This window comes from Zonotrichia leucophrys, chromosome 22, assembly GCF_028769735.1.
Source record: "Zonotrichia leucophrys gambelii isolate GWCS_2022_RI chromosome 22, RI_Zleu_2.0, whole genome shotgun sequence".
NCBI lineage: Eukaryota > Metazoa > Chordata > Aves > Passeriformes > Passerellidae > Zonotrichia > Zonotrichia leucophrys.
The window spans coordinates 4,147,068-4,163,480 of record NC_088191.1 but is presented as its reverse complement, the minus strand read 5'-3'; the positions used below and the strand labels follow the sequence as shown (position 1 = coordinate 4,163,480).

The window sequence follows — 16,413 nt, the reverse complement described above, 5'->3', positions numbered from 1 at the left end:
GGGGCTGGGTGAGAAGCAGGAGCTGCTGTTGAGCTGCCCGCAGGGTTCGTGCCCTGTGGGCATTGCCCTGTGCCCCCTGAGCATGCAGACCTGGGCACATGCAGGTTCAGTGCCAGGGCTCGGTCCCGGCCTGGGCAAGGCAAACAGGACTCAGAAGCAGCGGTGAGAGCCCAGGTTGTGTGGAAAGGACAGAAAGTCGTGCTCCTACCTGCTGGCCGGGGCTGCCAAGGGTCACAGCAGCGAGGGTGAGGAGCCCCCTCGCTCCTGCAGCGAGGCTGAGGGCGGCCATGCACAGGGGAGGCTCCAAGGGCCAGAGGAGCAGAGTGGGGTGGGAAGGGACACCTCCAGGAGCATCCCTGGTGCTCCTCCAGCAGCAGCCTCGGCAGGGATGGGCCCCAAGGAGCTTTGCCCATCACAGCTGGGGAGGGCGAGGAGGTTGGCAGCCCTGGCAGCCCTGCAGGTGGGACAGGCAGAGTCAGTCCGATGGAAATGCACCTGGTGCTGCACCAGGGGTGGGTCCTGCCAGGCCTGGCTGTCCCTGCCCGTCCCAGGAGCGCTGCAAGGCGGGGATGGCATCACCCCGGCCTGGCACAGGGTGGGTGTGCCTGTCCAGCTGCTCCTCCCACACACACAGGGACCACGCCGGGCTTTTAAAATACCATTTATTACAATGGAGCCTTCCAGGCTAAAATCCCCAGCCCAGGGCTCGGGGTTGGTTTCTGGTGTGGCAGATTGAGGGAGTGGGTTTGGGTTTGGGGCTTTTTTTTGCTTTAAGTTTCTGTCTAAACAAAACTGGAGAGTTAAGAACAGGGAGGAGAGGACTCTGGTCCTCTCCATGCCCTGAATTAGGACAGACCCCACTTGCAGGGGAAATCCTGCAGTGCCTGGAGGCATTTGGGGACCGGGGTCCCCTGCCTTGTGCCTGACCCTGCTGTGAGTCCAGGGGGGTGGCAGGACCCCCACGGTGGCTCCAGGTGGCGAGATGCCATCAGACACCCCAACCACATCCCAGAGCTTCTGGTTCCAAATCAAAGTGGAAGCTGGATGTGTTTCTTCTCTTATCTTCATCTTCTTCCTCCTCATGCTGACGATGCTCCGAAAAACAAAACCGATTTCCAACGGAAATTCCCCATGAGATGAAACCACAGCACAGCCCCGGTGCTGCTGTAGACGCCAGTTCCTGCTGCTGCTGCTGCTGCTGCTGCTCGGGCTGTGCCGCTCCTGCCGCGGGGAGAGCAGGGCAGGGATCCCGCCCTTCCTCCTGCCCAGCGGCCGCCCCTCCGTGCGGGGCCGGTGCTGCTCCTCAGGCGCTGGGGCAGGGCATCCACCCTTCCTCCTCCTCCTCCTCCTCCTCCTGCTCCCCGTCTCCTCCGGGGCTCTCAAACCACAGCCGAGGAGGAGGAGGAGGAGGAGGAAGAGGAGGCTGTGGCTGCCGACGATGAAGGAGAGGAAGAAGGGGAGGAGGAGGCGTTCCAGAAGAGCCAGCGCCTCTTGGGCTGCCGTTTGAGGTGGAGGTAGTCTTCCTTCTCCCGCTCCTTCTTCGCCCGCTGGTAGTGATCCTCCTCCTTCAGGTACCACACCGGCGGCCAGCGGTGCTTCTCGAAGTACTCCTGGTTCTCTGCGGGCACACGGGGGCGTGAGGGCGCTGCTGGCACCTCCCCCTGTGCCACCTCCCCCTGTGCCACCTCCCCCCGGCCGGCACTCACCTCCCGACATGGCCTTCATGTCGCGGGGGAACTTTCGGCAGACGTTGTTGTAGTTGGTGCAGATGTGGTGCAGGCACCAGTCGGCCAGCTGGTAGGCGCAGTGGAACTGGGGAGGGATGGGACACCAGCTCAGGGCCACCAGAAGGGCCAGCACCAGGGCCTCACCTCATTGCTCCATGGACAGGCATGGTTGGCCAGCTCCTGGGGCTGCCAGACCCCTCTGTGTCACCCCAAGCCCTTCCAGACCTCTCTCTGTGTCACCTGGAGCACCTCCTGCCCTACCACACCCCTCTGTGTGTCATCTCCAGCCCTGCCAGACCCCTCTGTGTCACCTCCTGCCTTGCCAGACCCCTGTGTGTGTCACCTGGAGCACCTCTTACCCTGCCAGATCCCTCTCTGTGTCACCTTCTGCCCTATCAGACCCCTCTGTGTGTCACCTTGAGCACCCCTAGCCCTGCCAGACCCCTCTGTGTGTCACCCCCAGCCTTGCCAGACACCTCTGTGTGTCACCTGGAGCACCACTTGCCCTGCCAGATGCCTCTCTATGTCACCTCCTGCCCTTCCAGACCTGCCAGACCCCTCTGTGTGTCACCTCCTACCCTACCAGATCCCTCTATGTGTCACCCCAAGCCCTGCCAGACCCCTCTGTGTCACCTGGAGCACCTCTTACCCTGCCAGACCCCTCTGTGTCACCTGGAGCACCCCCAGCACTGACAGACCCCTCTTTGTGTCACCTCCTGCCCTTCCAGACTCCTCTCTGTGTCACGTTGGGCATCCCCAGCCATGCCAGACCACTCTGTGTGTCACCCCAAGCCCTTCCACACCCCTCTGTGTGTCACCTGGAAGACCTCAGCACTGACAGACCCTTCTCTGTGTCACCCCCTGTCCTTCCAGACTCCTCTGTGTCACCCCCCGTCCCTCCAGACCCCTCTGTGTGTCACCTTGAGCACACCCACCACTGCCAGACCCCTCTGTGTGTCACTCCCAGCCCTTCCAGACCCCTCTCTGTGTCACCTCCTGCCCTGCCAGACCCCTCTGCGTCACCCCAAGCCCTTCCACACCCCTCTGTGTGTCACCTGGAAGACCCCAGCACTGACAGACCCCTCTCTGTGTCACCTCCTGTCCTTCCAGACCCCTCTGTGTCACCTCCTGCCCTTCCAGACCCCTCTGTGTGTCACCTCCTGTCCTTCCAGACTCCTCTGTGTCACCCCAAGCCTTTCCAGACCCCTCTGTGTGTCACCTGGAGCACCCCCAGCCCTGCCAGACCCCTCTGTGTGTCACCTCCTGCCCTTCCAGACCCCTCTGTGTGTCACCTTGAACACACCCAGCACTGCCAGACCCCTCTGTGTGTCACTCCCAGCCCTTCCAGACCCCTCTCTGTGTCACCTCCTGCCCTGCCAGACCCCTCTGTGTGTCACCCCAAGCCCTTCCACACCCCTCTGTGTGTCACCTGGAAGACCCCAGCACTGACAGACCCCTCTCTGTGTCACCTCCTGTCCTTCCAGACCCCTCCGTGTGTCACCTCCTGTCCTTCCAGACCCCTCCGTGTGTCACCTCCTGTCCTTCCAGACTCCTCTGTATCACCCCAAGCCTTTCCAGACCCCTCTGTGTGTCACCTGGAGCACCCCCAGCCCTGCCAGACCCCTCTGTGTGTCACCTCCTGCCCTTCCAGACCCCTCTGTGTGTCACCTTGAACACACCCAGCACTGCCAGACCCCTCTGTGTGTCACTCCCAGCCCTTCCAGACCCCTCTCTGTGTCACCTCCTGCCCTGCCAGACCCCTCTGTGTGTCACCCCAAGCCCTTCCACACCCCTCTGTGTGTCACCTGGAAGACCCCAGCACTGACAGACCCCTCTCTGTGTCACCCCCTGTCCTTCCAGACCCCTCTGTGTGTCACCTGGAGCACCTCTTGCTCTGTCAGACCCTTCTCTGTGTCACCCCAAGCCCTTCCAGACCCCTCTGTGTCACCTCCTGCCCTGCCAGACCCCTCTGTGTCACCCCAAGCCCTTCCAGACCCCTCCGTGTGTCACCCCAAGCCCTTCCAGACCCCTCTGTGTCACCCCAAGCCTTTCCAGACCCCTCTGTGTGTCACCCTGAGCACCCCCAGCCCTGCAGCCCAGGCCCCTGCCCTACCTGAGCCAGCTCCAGGAACACGAGCACGTCCCCATCGATGTCCACCATCATCTGCGCCGCCTCCATCAGCCCGGTGACCGTGTACTGCTCTGCACAGGGGGGGACACACGGGCTCAGGGGGTGGCTGGGACAGGGTGACAGCCACCCTGCCACGCTGCAGCCACCCAGACTGACCTGTGAGAGCCACCAGGTGCGGCAGGCAGAGGCGGTTGGCGAGGATGATGAGCTTCATGTCGTCCAGGTCGGGGCTGGAGCTGAACTGCCCCGTGTACAGGTACTCCAGCACCGCCCGCATGCAGCTCTTGCTGGTGTGAGGGAGTGCCACCTGCCAGACACACGCATTGTCACCTCCTGGCACACGCTGTCACCTCCCCAGCCGTGCCACCCACCCGGGGCGCTCTCCTCACCTCGTTGGTGGAGCTCTCCACGAAGGGGCCGCCGAACATGGCGGCCATCCAGTCGCAGCTGGAGATGAGCAGGGGCTTGTGGGCACTGATAGCACCGTCATCCAGCACGAAGGTGACATCTGGGGACAAGCACAGGGGCGCTGCTGGCACCTGGGGCTCAGCCACCAAACGCCTCACACGAGGGAAGCAGAGGGAAGGGGACAGAGCCTGCCATATCCCTGAAATATCGCTCATTTGTATCCAGCATTCCCTGAAATATCGCTCATTTTTATCCAGCATTCTTTAAAATATCACTCATTTTTATCCAGCATTCCCTAAAATATCGCTCATTTTTATCCAGCATTCCCTAAAATATCGCTCATTTTTATCCAGCATTCCCTAGAAATTTTTCCCTAAAATATCGCTCATTTTTATCCAGCATTCCCTAAAATATTGCTCATTTTTATCCAGCATTCTCTAAAATATTGCTCATTTTTATCCAGCATTCCCTAGAAATTTTTCTCTAAAATATCGCTCATTTTTATCCAGCATTCCCTAAAAATTTTTCCCTAAAATATCGCTCATTTTTAAACAGCATTCCCTAAAATATTGCTCATTGTTATCCAGAATTCCCTAAAAATTTTTCCCTAAAATATCGTTCATTTTTACCCATCATTCCATTAGAAATTTTTCCCTAAAATATCGCTCCTTTTTATCCAGCATTCCCTAAAAATTTTTCCCTAAAATATCGCTCATTTTTATCCAGCATTCCCTAAGAATTTTTCCCCTAAAATATCACTCATTTTTATCCAGCATTCCCTAAAATATTGCTCATTTTTATCCAGCATTCCTTAGAAATTTTTCCCTAAAATATCGCTCATTTTTAAACAGCATTCCCTAAAATATTGCTCATTGTTATCCAGTGTTCCCTAAAAATTTTTCCCTAAAATATCGCTCATTTTTATCCAGCATTCCCTAAAAATTTTTCCCCTAAAATATCACTCATTTTTATCCAGCATTCCCTAAAATATCGCTCATTTTTATCCAGCATTCCCCAAAAATTTTTCCCTAAAATTTCGCTCATTTTTATCCAGCATTCCCTAAAATATTGCTCATTTTTATCTTGCTCTCCACAGCTTTTCCCAGGGGGCCACCACACATCTGTCCCTACAGGGACAGCCTGACCATATTAGGATCCATCTCCATGAAACAAATCCAGCCAGAGGGAGGTTGGGACATTCACGTCCCCCTGGGATGTCACCTCGTGCTGGTGGCTCGTGGTGCTCACTGCAAAGCTGGGGAAATCCTGCTAAGGGCACTTGCTCCTCATAAATCAGGATGACCCTGTGAAATCTGGGCTGGGAGAGGAAGAAGCGGCTTCTGCAACTCTTCCATAAATAAACAGAGCTGCTGGACCAACAGGGGAGCAGGAAACCCTGGGGAAGGGCTCCACACTCACTTTCTCAGGGGAGAAAAAAGGTGATAAAAATCCCCAAAGTGTGACAAAAACCCTGGGGGAGGCACAGCCACCCCCTCACACACGGAGCAAAGCCACGAGCTCCGGACCAAAAACCCTGGGGAAGGCACAGCCACCGCCTCACACACGGAGCAAAGCCACGAGCTCCGGACCAAAAACCCTGGGGAAGGCACAGCCACCCCCTCACACACAGAGCAAAGCCACGAGCTCCGGACCAAAAACCCTGGGGAAGGCACAGCCACTGCCTCACACACGGAGCAAAGCCACGAGCTCCGGACCAAAAACCCTGGGGGAGGCACAGCCACTGCCTCACACACGGAGCAAAGCCACGAGCTCCAGACCAAAAACCCTGGGGGAGGCACAGCCACCCCCTCACACACAGAGCAAAGCCACGAGCTCCGAGCCCCCACCCGCCCTGTGAGCCCCCAAAAAGGCCCAGGCTGCTGCTCCCGGGGCCGTACCCGAGAAAGTCCCCTTGGCCAGGCATTCCTTCACGCGGTTGGTCCTCCGGACGTGGAAGGCTTTGGTGATCTCCTGGTTCATGAACGCCTCGTTGTTGAGGATGTTGGCCACCATCATGCGCAGGTCGAACACCTCGAGCAGCTCGGCGATGTGGGCGATGTGCATCAGGTCCCGCTCGTTCTCGTCCAGCTCGCCCGTGTACAGGTACTTCAGCACGGCCCGGAAAGGCCCCGGCTGGATGGACGCGTCCATCTTCACCACCACCATCAGCTTGGACTTGTAGGTCAGCGGGTCCTCGGCCATCTCCTCCTGGATGCTGGTGAAGGCCCTGCTCCACGAGGAGAGGTTCCGGCCGCGCCGCAGCCCGCGCTCGCCGTTCTCGTAGCGGTCGCCGCGCAGGATGCCGTCACTGGTGGAGGCTCTAAGGCACGGTTTGCGCTGGCCGGGTCCGGCCTCCTCGGCGCTCTCGCAGATGTCGAAGCTGGCGGCCCTGAGGAGGAAATCCCGCCCGTGGTGCCTCTCCTCCTGGTGCAGCACCCGCTCGGCCGCCGCCGTGACGGCCGCCCCGAAGCCGTGCCCCGCGCCGCTCTGCTGGTCCTCCTCGCTCAGGTCCATGAGGAACAGGTCGTAGAACTTGGAGGAGGAGGTGGAGAGGTAGATCTTGTGTGCGTAGATTTTGATCTTCTCTTGCAGCACCAGGATGACGTCCGCGCACAGGGGGTCCTCCAGGAGGTGGGCCGGACGCTCCTCGTTGTTGGAAGGGGGGTCCGGGACGATGATGATGGGAGGAGGGGGCTTGGGGGGCAGGAAGGGGGCTTGGAGCAGGGGCCGCTGCACGTTGCGCAGGTGGGACTTCCAGAACTGCAGGTGGCGGCGGGAGATGAGGGCGGCACGGATGGCATTGTCAAAGACGTCCTTGACGCCGAACTGGGCCACCACGCTCGTCTCGTAATAAGGGATCCCCAGCTCCTTGGCCACCTCCCTGCCCTTCTCCGGGGGAAGGATCTCGTTAGGTTTGATTGGCCTGAAATAGATAGGAGATAATTAATGAGGAGTGTTGGGGAAGATGGAACAGGAAAGCCTTATAAATATGATTGTCTGGCAAAAGATTGTGAGAATATGGAAACTATAAGCGAGATGGAAATGAAAGCAAGCTTTGAGATCCCTCAGTTACTGAACAACTGGAAAACAATGGTGTGGCTGGCTGAAGGTGATCCCCTTTTGATGGAACAACACCCTCTGCTTGCAGACAGGCCCAAGGGTCAGAGCAGACCCTACAGCTTGGCAGAAGGGGCACAAAGAGGAGATTTTAGGATTTAAAATGTAACACAGTGTGGTAATGTAATGATTCTTATAGGCTGTATATAAATGCTGTAGGATTTGTATCTTGTACTAGATTGGTTAGTGAGAATTAGAATATTCAACACAGAAGAAGATTTACTGCATTGGAATGGGAACCTCACTCTCTTACCCTTTTTACTCCCTTACTCTCTTAGCCTCTCATCCTCTCTACCCCTCTCTTCTCTCGGGCCTGCTCTGAGCTGTGCCTGACTGCAATAAACCACAAGTCCTCTGCAATAAACCACAAGTTCCAAGCCCTGGCTGCAGAGATCTCTCATCTCTGTCCATCCCAACCGTCCTACCCCCTGACAGAAGAGAGCTCCTGAGATAAGGAGGGCAGGCAGGGAGGTCTCCAGGGCACGGGGTCCCACCTGGCCAGGGGTCGCCGTGCCCGGTTGACGGCCTCCAGGTCGGCGTAGCGCAGGTCGAGCTGGCAGCCCACCAGGATGACGGGGGCGCGGGGGCAGAAGTGTTTGATCTCCGGGTACCACATGGTCTTCACATGGTGCAGGGAGTTGGGGTTGGCGATGGAGAAGCACAAAACCACGACGTCGGACCTGTGAGGGGACAAGGCAGGGGTCAGGGTCCTGTTTGGGGACTCCCTCCCTGCCTGGAGCTGTGCCAGGCTGTGCCCGTCCCCACCTGCCGTAGGCAAAGCGCCTGTCCTTGTGGTGGTCACCAAAGGTGTCCCAGAGGCGCAAGGACACGCTGACATCATCTACCACATCCCGGGAGCGCTCCAGCACCTGGGGGAACAGAAACCATCCAGCTCCTCAATCCCTGAGCCTCACAGCAACAACAGCAGGGCGGGCAGACAAACAGAAACCATGGCGGGCAGTCAGCCACAACCCCACCTCCTCGGGGTGCCCATGGGTGTCTGTGAGCCCCCCCAGGCTCCAGGGCAGCCCTCACCTCCTGGCAGACGCGGTACTGGTCGATGGCCCACACCGTGGGCACGTGGGTGGCGAGGAGCTGGTACTGGGTCAAGGTGGCGTTGCAGGCACGGGCACAGATGAGCCGGGTCTTGCCCACCGCGTTGTCCCCGACCACGACGCACTTGATGGTTTCTACGTTTGGCCTCTCATAATCCATGTCAGAATCCATTAATTGGGACCTGCGGGGGGAACGAGGGCTCGGCAAACACAGCCAGGACCAGCCAGGGGTGTCTCTAGAGCAGCACAAAGCAGGAGGATGCTGACACTCCCTGGCAGCTCGGGGAAGCTCTGCAGCAGCTGCCCAGCCCTCCCCAGCTCGCTGTGCCCGCCAGTCCCCTTTAAAATTTCATGTTCTGGTGGCAGTGTGGCTGCTGTGCCACGTCAGACACATGGCCTGCGTTGGATTGCGCCCTCCTCCCTCCCGGCTCATGCCTGTTCATGTGAGATGAGGCTTTTTTTTTCCTCTCCCTTCCTCCTCTTCCTTTTCTCCATCTCCAGCATTTGCAAGAGAAGCTTCCAGAGCTGCCTGACTGAGTGCACACACGGGCACAGCCTGGCTCTGCTGTCTGACAGGGGACACTGACCTGGCCTCCTTTTCCCACCCCATTCCCAAGGGGATATTTGCTCCCAGCTAAGAGCAGCAAGAAGAAACTCCTTAGGTTTTTAGGTTTCCCAGAGGCTCAGAAGCCACAGGGATTGGGAGAGCTCCCAGGAACTCTCCTAAGAGAGACATCAGTGCTGTGGGTGCTGCAAAGCTGATGAGCAGCACCCAGGTGTGCCCAGGTGTGCCACCCATTCCCTGCTCAAATCAGAGCCTAAATCAGCCAGAATTAACTCATCACAGCAGGAACCTGAGGGGTGATGTGGTTTCCAGGGGGGAATAGCACTGAGGGATAGCAAAAAGGACAAAAAACCCCCACAGCCCAATTTCTCTCAACTTCCCAAGGCCAGGGATCTCTTCCCCCTTGGGATAACGAGAAGGACAAAAAACCCCCAGATCCCAATTTCTCTGCACTTCCTTCCCAAGGCCAGGGATCTCTTCTCCTTTGGGATATCAAGAAGGACAAAATAAAGCCCCACATCCCAATTTCTCTGAACTTCCCAGGGCCACAGATCTGTTTCCCCTTGGAATAACAAGAAGGACAAAAAAACCCACATCCAAATATCTCTCAACTTCCTAAAGCCACAGATCTCCTTCCCTTTGGGATATCAAGGAGGACAAAAACTCCCGTATCCCAATTTCTCTGAACTTCCCAGGGGCACAGATCTCCTTCCCCTTGGGATAACAAGGACAAAAACTCCCATATCCCAATTTCTCTGAACTTCCCAGGGGCACAGATCTCCTTCCCCTTGGGATAACAAGGACAAAAACCTCAACATCCCAATTTCTCTGCACTTCCCAAGGCCAGGGATCTCTTGCTCCCTCCTGGCAGCGGCCTCCCGAGCTGCTATAATAAACCACCAGCGCAGTGAGCGAAAATACCCGGTAACGATGGCAACCGAGCCCCGCACGTGGGACCACAGCTCCCCGAACCGGCAGCCTGGCAAGGACTTCCCAATGTGAGCAGCGAGCGCCTCCCTCGCTGCGCAGCCTCCCCGGGCACACCTGGGGCAGCTGGAGGCGAAGGCAGGTGGCACAAATCCAGGGCACCTCGGGTGCCAGCGCTGCCACACCGGGCACAACTTCTCTGAGTGGTTGTCGCCGCATTCCGTGCCCCCTCCATCCTTTGGGATGCAGGGAGTTCATCCCGAAGGGCATTGCAAACCAGCACAGCAGGGCAGGTGGGCTCCGTCCCCATCAGCCCCTCAAAATGCAGCTCCATCCCTCTCAGCTGGCACCCCCTGTGCCCTGCTCCTCGCAGGGATCAGCTGGGCTCTGTGGGAGCGGAGATCTCGGGCTGGGGGGGTGTGAGTGCTTGAGGAGCTTTGCTCAGGTTATTTTTAGGCCCAGCCGCGCTCCCGAGTCAGCCGGGCTGGCTGGGATGGAGGGGGAAGGCACAGGAATGACAAGCGCAGCTGGCACTTGGGATGTTTGTCCCTCGTGGGGAGCTCAGCCCACCCCCGGCCCAGCCAGCTCGGGAAGTCTGGTGCCTCATGGGAATTAAGGGCTAAATCCTTGTGGGATCAGTGCCTGCCGTCAGGAGGGGAAGAGGGGGACAGCAGCAGGGATAAAAAGAGAATTCTCAATAAAGCAGAACGTCATTGGGGAGCTCTGCTGGCCCCACAGTGAGGGGGTCACAGCCCCTCACCCACAACACCACCCCAGGAGGGGCTGAGCCTTCTGAAGCCCCCTCCTCACCTTCCCCACCATCACTTTTCTCCTGAGAACAGCTCCAAAATCCACCGCAGAGTAAAAATAACCCGAGATTGGAGTTGCCCCCAAAGGAAAAGCTCTTCCCAGAGGAGCAGGGCTGCTCCAGCCCAAACCCCCCACCCAAACCACGGGCACCCAATTGACACCCACACCCCCCCCAAGGAGAACCCCAAAATTGCTCCTTCCAGGCTCCCAGCCCGCGGTTGCCAAGGCAACTGCACCATCACCCCGGGAGCCGTCGCTTAGCAACCCCCAGGCTCCAAATCCTCCATCCCGCACCCCGCCAGGGGAGGAGAACCCCCAAACCGGGGCCAAACCGCCCCGAAACGGCGGCGATGCCCCAAAATAACGGGGGGCTCGGGGCAGCCGCGGGGTGCGGGAGGAAGCAGCGGAAGCAGCCGGGGCTGTGGAGGCCGCGGCGGGAGGCGGTGCGGGAGGAACGGGGCCCCGAGCGGGGCTGCAGCACGGCCGGGCCCGGGGGATGCGGCGGGCACCGGGGGCACCGCAAAGGGCACGGGGGGCACCGGGAGAGGGTGCGGGAGTTCGGGGAGGGAGCGGGGAGCAGCCGGATTGGGGGTGCGGGGAAATGAGAGGGGGCGAGGGGGTGCTCGGAGCATCTGCGGGGCATCGCAGAGGGGTCAGGGAACACCGGGAGAGGGTGCGGGCATCGGGAGGGGTCGGGAGGGTCCGGAGAGGGTGCGGGCATCGGGAGGGGGCTCGGGAGGGTCCGGGCATCGGGAGGGGGCTCGGGAGGGTCCGGAGAGGGTGCGGGCATTGCAGAGGGGTCGGGGAACACCGAGAGCGGGTGCGGGCATCGCAAAGGGGTCGGGAGGATCTGGAACGGGTGCGGGCATCGCAAGGGGTCTCAGAGGTGTTCCGAGCACCCGAACCGGGGCTGTGGGGCAATGCAAAGGGGACAGGAAGCACCGGGAGAGGGTGCAGGGCATGGAGAGGAGGTCGGGGAGGACCCAGGCCAGGCATCACGAGGAGGTTGGGGGTGCTGGCAGCACCCGCATCGGGGGTGCGGGACACGGCAAGGAGACTGGGGAGGACCTAGGCCGGGGTGTGGGGCACCGCAAGGAGGCTCGGGAGAGCTCGCAGCGCCCGATCGGGGGTGCGGGGCTTCGCGGGGAGCTTGGGGGTGCTCGGAGCACCTGGATGGGGGCTGCGGGGCACCGCAAGGAGCTTGGGGTGCAGGGCATTGCGAGGCGGACCGGAAGCACCGAGAGGGCTGCGGGACACGGCGAGGGGGCTGGAGAGCACCGGGAGGGCTGCGGGACACGGCGAGGGGCACCCGAGCCACCCGGACCGGGGTGCGGGGCGCGGCGGAGGGGCCGGGCCCTCGCTGTGCCCAGTCCGGAGCCGGGCCGGGCCGGGCCGGGCGGGATGCGCGGAGCGGAGCGGGGCGCGGAGCAGAAGCGGGGGGGGGGGGTTCCCCGGTACTCACACCAACACAGACGAAGCGGCGGCTCCCAGGGGCCGGGGCCGGGCTCGCCCCTCCGGACATGGCCACGGCGCGGCTGGCGCGGCTCGGCTGGGCACGGCTGCGCGGCTCAGGGCCGGGCCCGCGGGGGCCCATGGCGGCGCCTCGGCCGCCCCGAGCTCCGCATCCGCGGCCCGCTGCGCTGCGCGGAGCCCTGCGCGGAGCCGTGCGCGGATCGCGGCCCTGCGCGCACCGCCCTGCGCGCTGCAGTCGCGGCCGCCCCGCCTTTCATTCACAAAAAACAAGCGGCCCCGGCCGGGCCCCGCCCCGAGCCCCCCCCGCGGCCGCGCATTGGCTCACACAGACACGGGGGGGGTCCCGGGGGGGGTACGGGCCCATCCTGCCCCCACGGGGACCCTCGGCTTGTCGCTGGCAGGAGGCTGCGCTGTGGCCCCCATCCTGCCCTGGGATCCCCATGCTCCCCCTAAGTCCTGCCCCTGCTTTGTCATGTCCCCCCAAATCCGCCTTGAGACCCCGTGATGTCCTCTCACCCTCCCTTGCAGGGGCCTCCGTCAATTCTGCCTTCGGACCCCCCCGTGTCCCATCGTGTCCTTAATTCTCCCTTGCAGGGGACTCCTCTGTGCCCCCCAATCCTGCCTTCCATGCGACCCCATCCTGCCCCTAAACCTCCCTCTCAGGGGGCTCTGTTGTGCCCCCAGTTCTGCCTTGGGACCCCCATCCTGCCCCTAAAACCCTCCCATCCTGGCCCCCAATCCCGCACTCCATGGATCCCTATCCCCCCTCTGCATGAGACCCCCACCCTGCCCCTGCTCCTCCCTCCTCTGTGACATCCATAGTGGCGGTGACACCCTCACCCCCCTAAATCTCACCTCCATCCTTCTTCTGCATCCAATCCCCCCCCAGTGCCCCCCAATCCTGATCTGGAGTAGAGGTGCACCCTCTCCTGCATCCCTCCGAGACGTTTCCCTCTCCCCAAATTTCGGGAGGTGCCAGCTCCCAGCTGGGCCATGTGTGGTGCTGCTGATGGAGGAGACCCCTCACAAGCCCCGCAGGCCCCCCGGAGCACCCCCAAACCCTCGCAGGGCTTCTCGCAGAAAGGGGGGTAAACAAAGCTGCTCCATCCCTGTGTGCCCTCCGAGCACAGGCCACACGCTGCACCCCTGCCTTTTTCCTTATTGCAGTCCCCTCCTCGCCCCCAGGGCATCTCCCCGAAATCTGAACCCTCGGGGCACCAAAAACCTCCGAGTCATCTTTGCAGCGCGGCCGCCGGGAAGGCGCGGGCACGGCTCTGACCCCGCATATCCGCATCATGTGATCGTCGCTTCCATCCCCGCCGGGCCCTTCAGCCGCCTCTTTCTGCCTGCCCATCCCTGCCGAGCCTTTCAGCCTCTCCCTGCCCATCCCCGGGCCTTTCAGCCGCCTCTCCCTCCCCATCCCCGGGCCTTTCAGCCGTCTTTCTCCCCGAGCTTTCCAGCCGCCTTTCTCTCCTGCATTTCAGCCGCCTCTCCCTCCTCATCCCCGGGCCTTTCAGCCGTCTTTCTCCCCGAGCTTTCCAGCCGCCTTTCTCTCCCCATCCCCGAGCCGTTCAGCCGCCTTTCTCTCCCTGCATTTCAGCCGCTTCTCCCTGCCCATCCCTGAGCCTTTCAGCCGCCTCTCTCTCCCCATCCCCGAACCTTTCAGCCTTTCTTTCTCTCCCCATCCCCGAACCTTTCAGCCTTTCTTTCTCTCCCCATCCCCGAACCTTTCAGCCTTTCTCTCTCTCCCCATCCCCGAACCTTTCAGCCTTTCTTTCTCTCCCCATCCCCGAGCCTTTCAGCCTTTCTCTCTCTCCCCATCCCCGAACCTTTCAGCCGCCTTTCTCTCCCCATCCCCGGGCCTTTCAGCCTTTCTCTCCCTGCCCATCCCCGGGCCTTTCAGCCTTTCTCTCTCTCCCCATCCCCAAACCTTTCAGCCTTTCTCTCCCCATCCCCGGGCCTCTCAGCCTTTCTCTCTCTCCCCATCCCCGGGCCTTTCAGCCTTTCTCTCTCTCCCCATCCCCGAGCCTTTCAGCCTTTCACTCTCTGCCCATCCCCGGGCCTTTCAGCCTTTCACTCCCTGCCCATCCCCGGGCCTTTCAGCCTTTCTCTCCCTGCCCATCCCCGCGCTAGGCTCGGCCCCCTGCCTGCCCTGATCGCTGATCTCGGATCAGGCCCCGGCACTGATGCGGCGCCGCAGCGCTGGCCCGGCTCGGCACTGCCCGGCCCGGCACGGCCCCCCCAGCCCGGCCCCAGCCTCACCGAACTCGCAGCACGGGGATCTGTCTCTCCATAGCAGAAGGAGATGGAGCCGCTAATGTGGGGAGGGGAAAGCCCTTTTTGGGTTTGGAGGCAGCTCCCGGAATTCCTATGGAATCGCTTCCCCGGGAGCTGCGGCAGCCGAGCCGCAGAGCCTGGAGCTTTCTGCTCCTTGGAGTGGGTCACGGGGAAGGAACACGTAAAGCTTGTTTGCCAGCCGCATGATTTGGCTTATTTGCTCTCTTGTAGCAGGTGCTTAATTGTGGCAGAAAGGGTTCCCGGCAGCTTTCTGGGCAGCCAAATTCCCGCCTGCCCCTCTGGCAGCCAGGCAAAACAAAAGCGCGATTGTCACCCGCGGGCGGAACGCTCCGGCTGCTGCCGAGCTCCACGGGCCTCGCTCCTTCCCGGGAGAAAAGGTTACCGAGGCACCGAGGAGGGCACGGCCGGCGAAAGGACCGACACAGCCCCTCTCCTGCCAGGGAGGAGGACGACGAGTCTCAGCTGACTGTTCCCCAGCTGTGGCACGGCTTGGCATGGCATGGAATGGCACAGCGTGGCACAGCTGCCAGTGCCATCCCCCTCCCTCAGCACTGTGATCCCCACCAGGGCTGTGATTAAAAGGCCTTTGGCTTCCCGCTCCCATCTCTCCAATTTCACAGAATCACAGAATTTCTAGGTTGGAAGAGACCTTTAAGATCATCGAGTCCAACCCATGTTCTAATACCTCAACTAGATCATGGCACCAAGCGCCACATCCAGTCTTTTTTTAAACACATTGAGGGATGGTGACTCTACCACCTCCCTGGGTAGATGATTCCAGTATTTGACCACTCTTTCTGTGAAAAACTTCCTCCTTAATTCTAGCTTGTACCTCCCTTGGCGCAGCTGGAGACTGTGTCCTCAGTTTAAGCCTCTTGAACCTGTCCCCAAGGAATTCCATCTGTCCAGCTCCATGATCCTGCTCTGGGGGTCACACCAAGCCCCCTTTCCACCCCACAGCATCCTCCCTCCTCCTCCTCCACAGCCAGCAATAAAGAAGCTCTCAGGATACCCAAGATATGAGTGGACATTGCTCCAGCCCCAGTAAAATTTATGACATTCCAGTTTAAAGCCAGGGGCATTTCCACCCCTCCCAGGTGCTGCCATGACCCTGCCCAGCCTCACTGGGGACAGGATTGAGCAATCCAAACCCAAACCAAATTTTCCTTTTGCTCCTTGGATGCTCTGCAACCTCTGCAGCTTTCCTGGCTCTGCCCCCCCAAATCCAGCCTTGTTCACCTTGCAAGGGGCTGCAAGACTGGCACAGACCAAGGCAATGCATCCCTCAGTGGACAAAGCAGATTTAGGACATGGGGACACCCCAAAAACCCCAAACCACACATTCCCAAAGCCCCCAGCGCCAGCACCCTGCCTTTTTGCCTTTTCTCTGCCGTTTTCCAGCTCATCCACGGGGAACGGAGGCGTTGCTGTGGCGTGGGTGGGATGGGAGCAAAGAGCAAAGTCCCCGGAGAAAGTGACCGGGGGAGAAGCGCCAGGAGCAGGGGCGGGAGGAGGCAGCAGCAGCAGATACTTACAGGCTGTGAGCCATGGCTGTCATCTTCCCAGCAGGGCTGCCCTTCCCCGGGCTTTCCATCGCTTTCTCTTGGCAGGCTCTGCAGGGAGAGGGCACAGGGATTCCCTGAGACCACCCCAAACACGGGCTCGCATCCCAAAGCCACCCCCTCCCCGCTCGGTGCCACCTCCCCGCCCTGGGGGCAGAAGGGATTTGGGAAGGCGAGGTCTGGGCTGGCCAAGCAGCGTCCTGGTGTGGGACACAGCTGTCCCTGGTCACCCCATTGTCCCCATGTCTCGCTGCCAGCTCTGCCCTCCTCATGCCACCCTACAAAACGTGGAATACACACAGATCTGTCCCCTGCTCTGGAGGTTCCACAGTGACACCTC

The 16,413-nt window shown here is 60.4% G+C and overlaps 1 protein-coding gene across 1 annotated transcript; it reads right to left on the bottom strand.

The window, feature by feature from the left end:
- Positions 1-645: 645 nt before the first annotated feature.
- On the bottom strand, positions 646-14,740 carry RHOBTB2 (Rho related BTB domain containing 2). The gene is made up of 10 exons (XM_064731315.1): positions 14,476-14,740; positions 8,419-8,620; positions 8,149-8,252; positions 7,878-8,063; positions 6,165-7,189; positions 4,248-4,366; positions 4,015-4,165; positions 3,841-3,929; positions 1,707-1,812; positions 646-1,618 (listed from the first exon to the last, which is right to left on the bottom strand). The coding sequence occupies exons 1-10, from the start codon at positions 14,505-14,507 to the stop codon at positions 1,380-1,382; spliced, it is 2,253 nt and encodes a 750-aa protein (XP_064587385.1). The 5' UTR covers positions 14,508-14,740; the 3' UTR covers positions 646-1,379.
- Between the last annotated feature and the right edge of the window lie 1,673 nt (positions 14,741-16,413).

What these genes read in the sequence shown, in the direction of transcription:
- RHOBTB2 (XM_064731315.1), bottom strand. Translation starts at nt 14,507, where the DNA reads ATGGAGAGACAGATCCCCGTGCTGCGAGTTCG. An exon ending in TGTTCCTGGAGCTGGCTCAG is followed by an intron (nt 1,813 to 3,840) that starts GTAGGGCAGGGG and finishes ATCCCTCCCCAG; the next exon opens with TTCCACTGCGCCTACCAGCT. An exon ending in CATGAAGGCCATGTCGGGAG is followed by an intron (nt 1,619 to 1,706) that starts GTGAGTGCCGGC and finishes GTGTGCCCGCAG; the next exon opens with AGAACCAGGAGTACTTCGAG.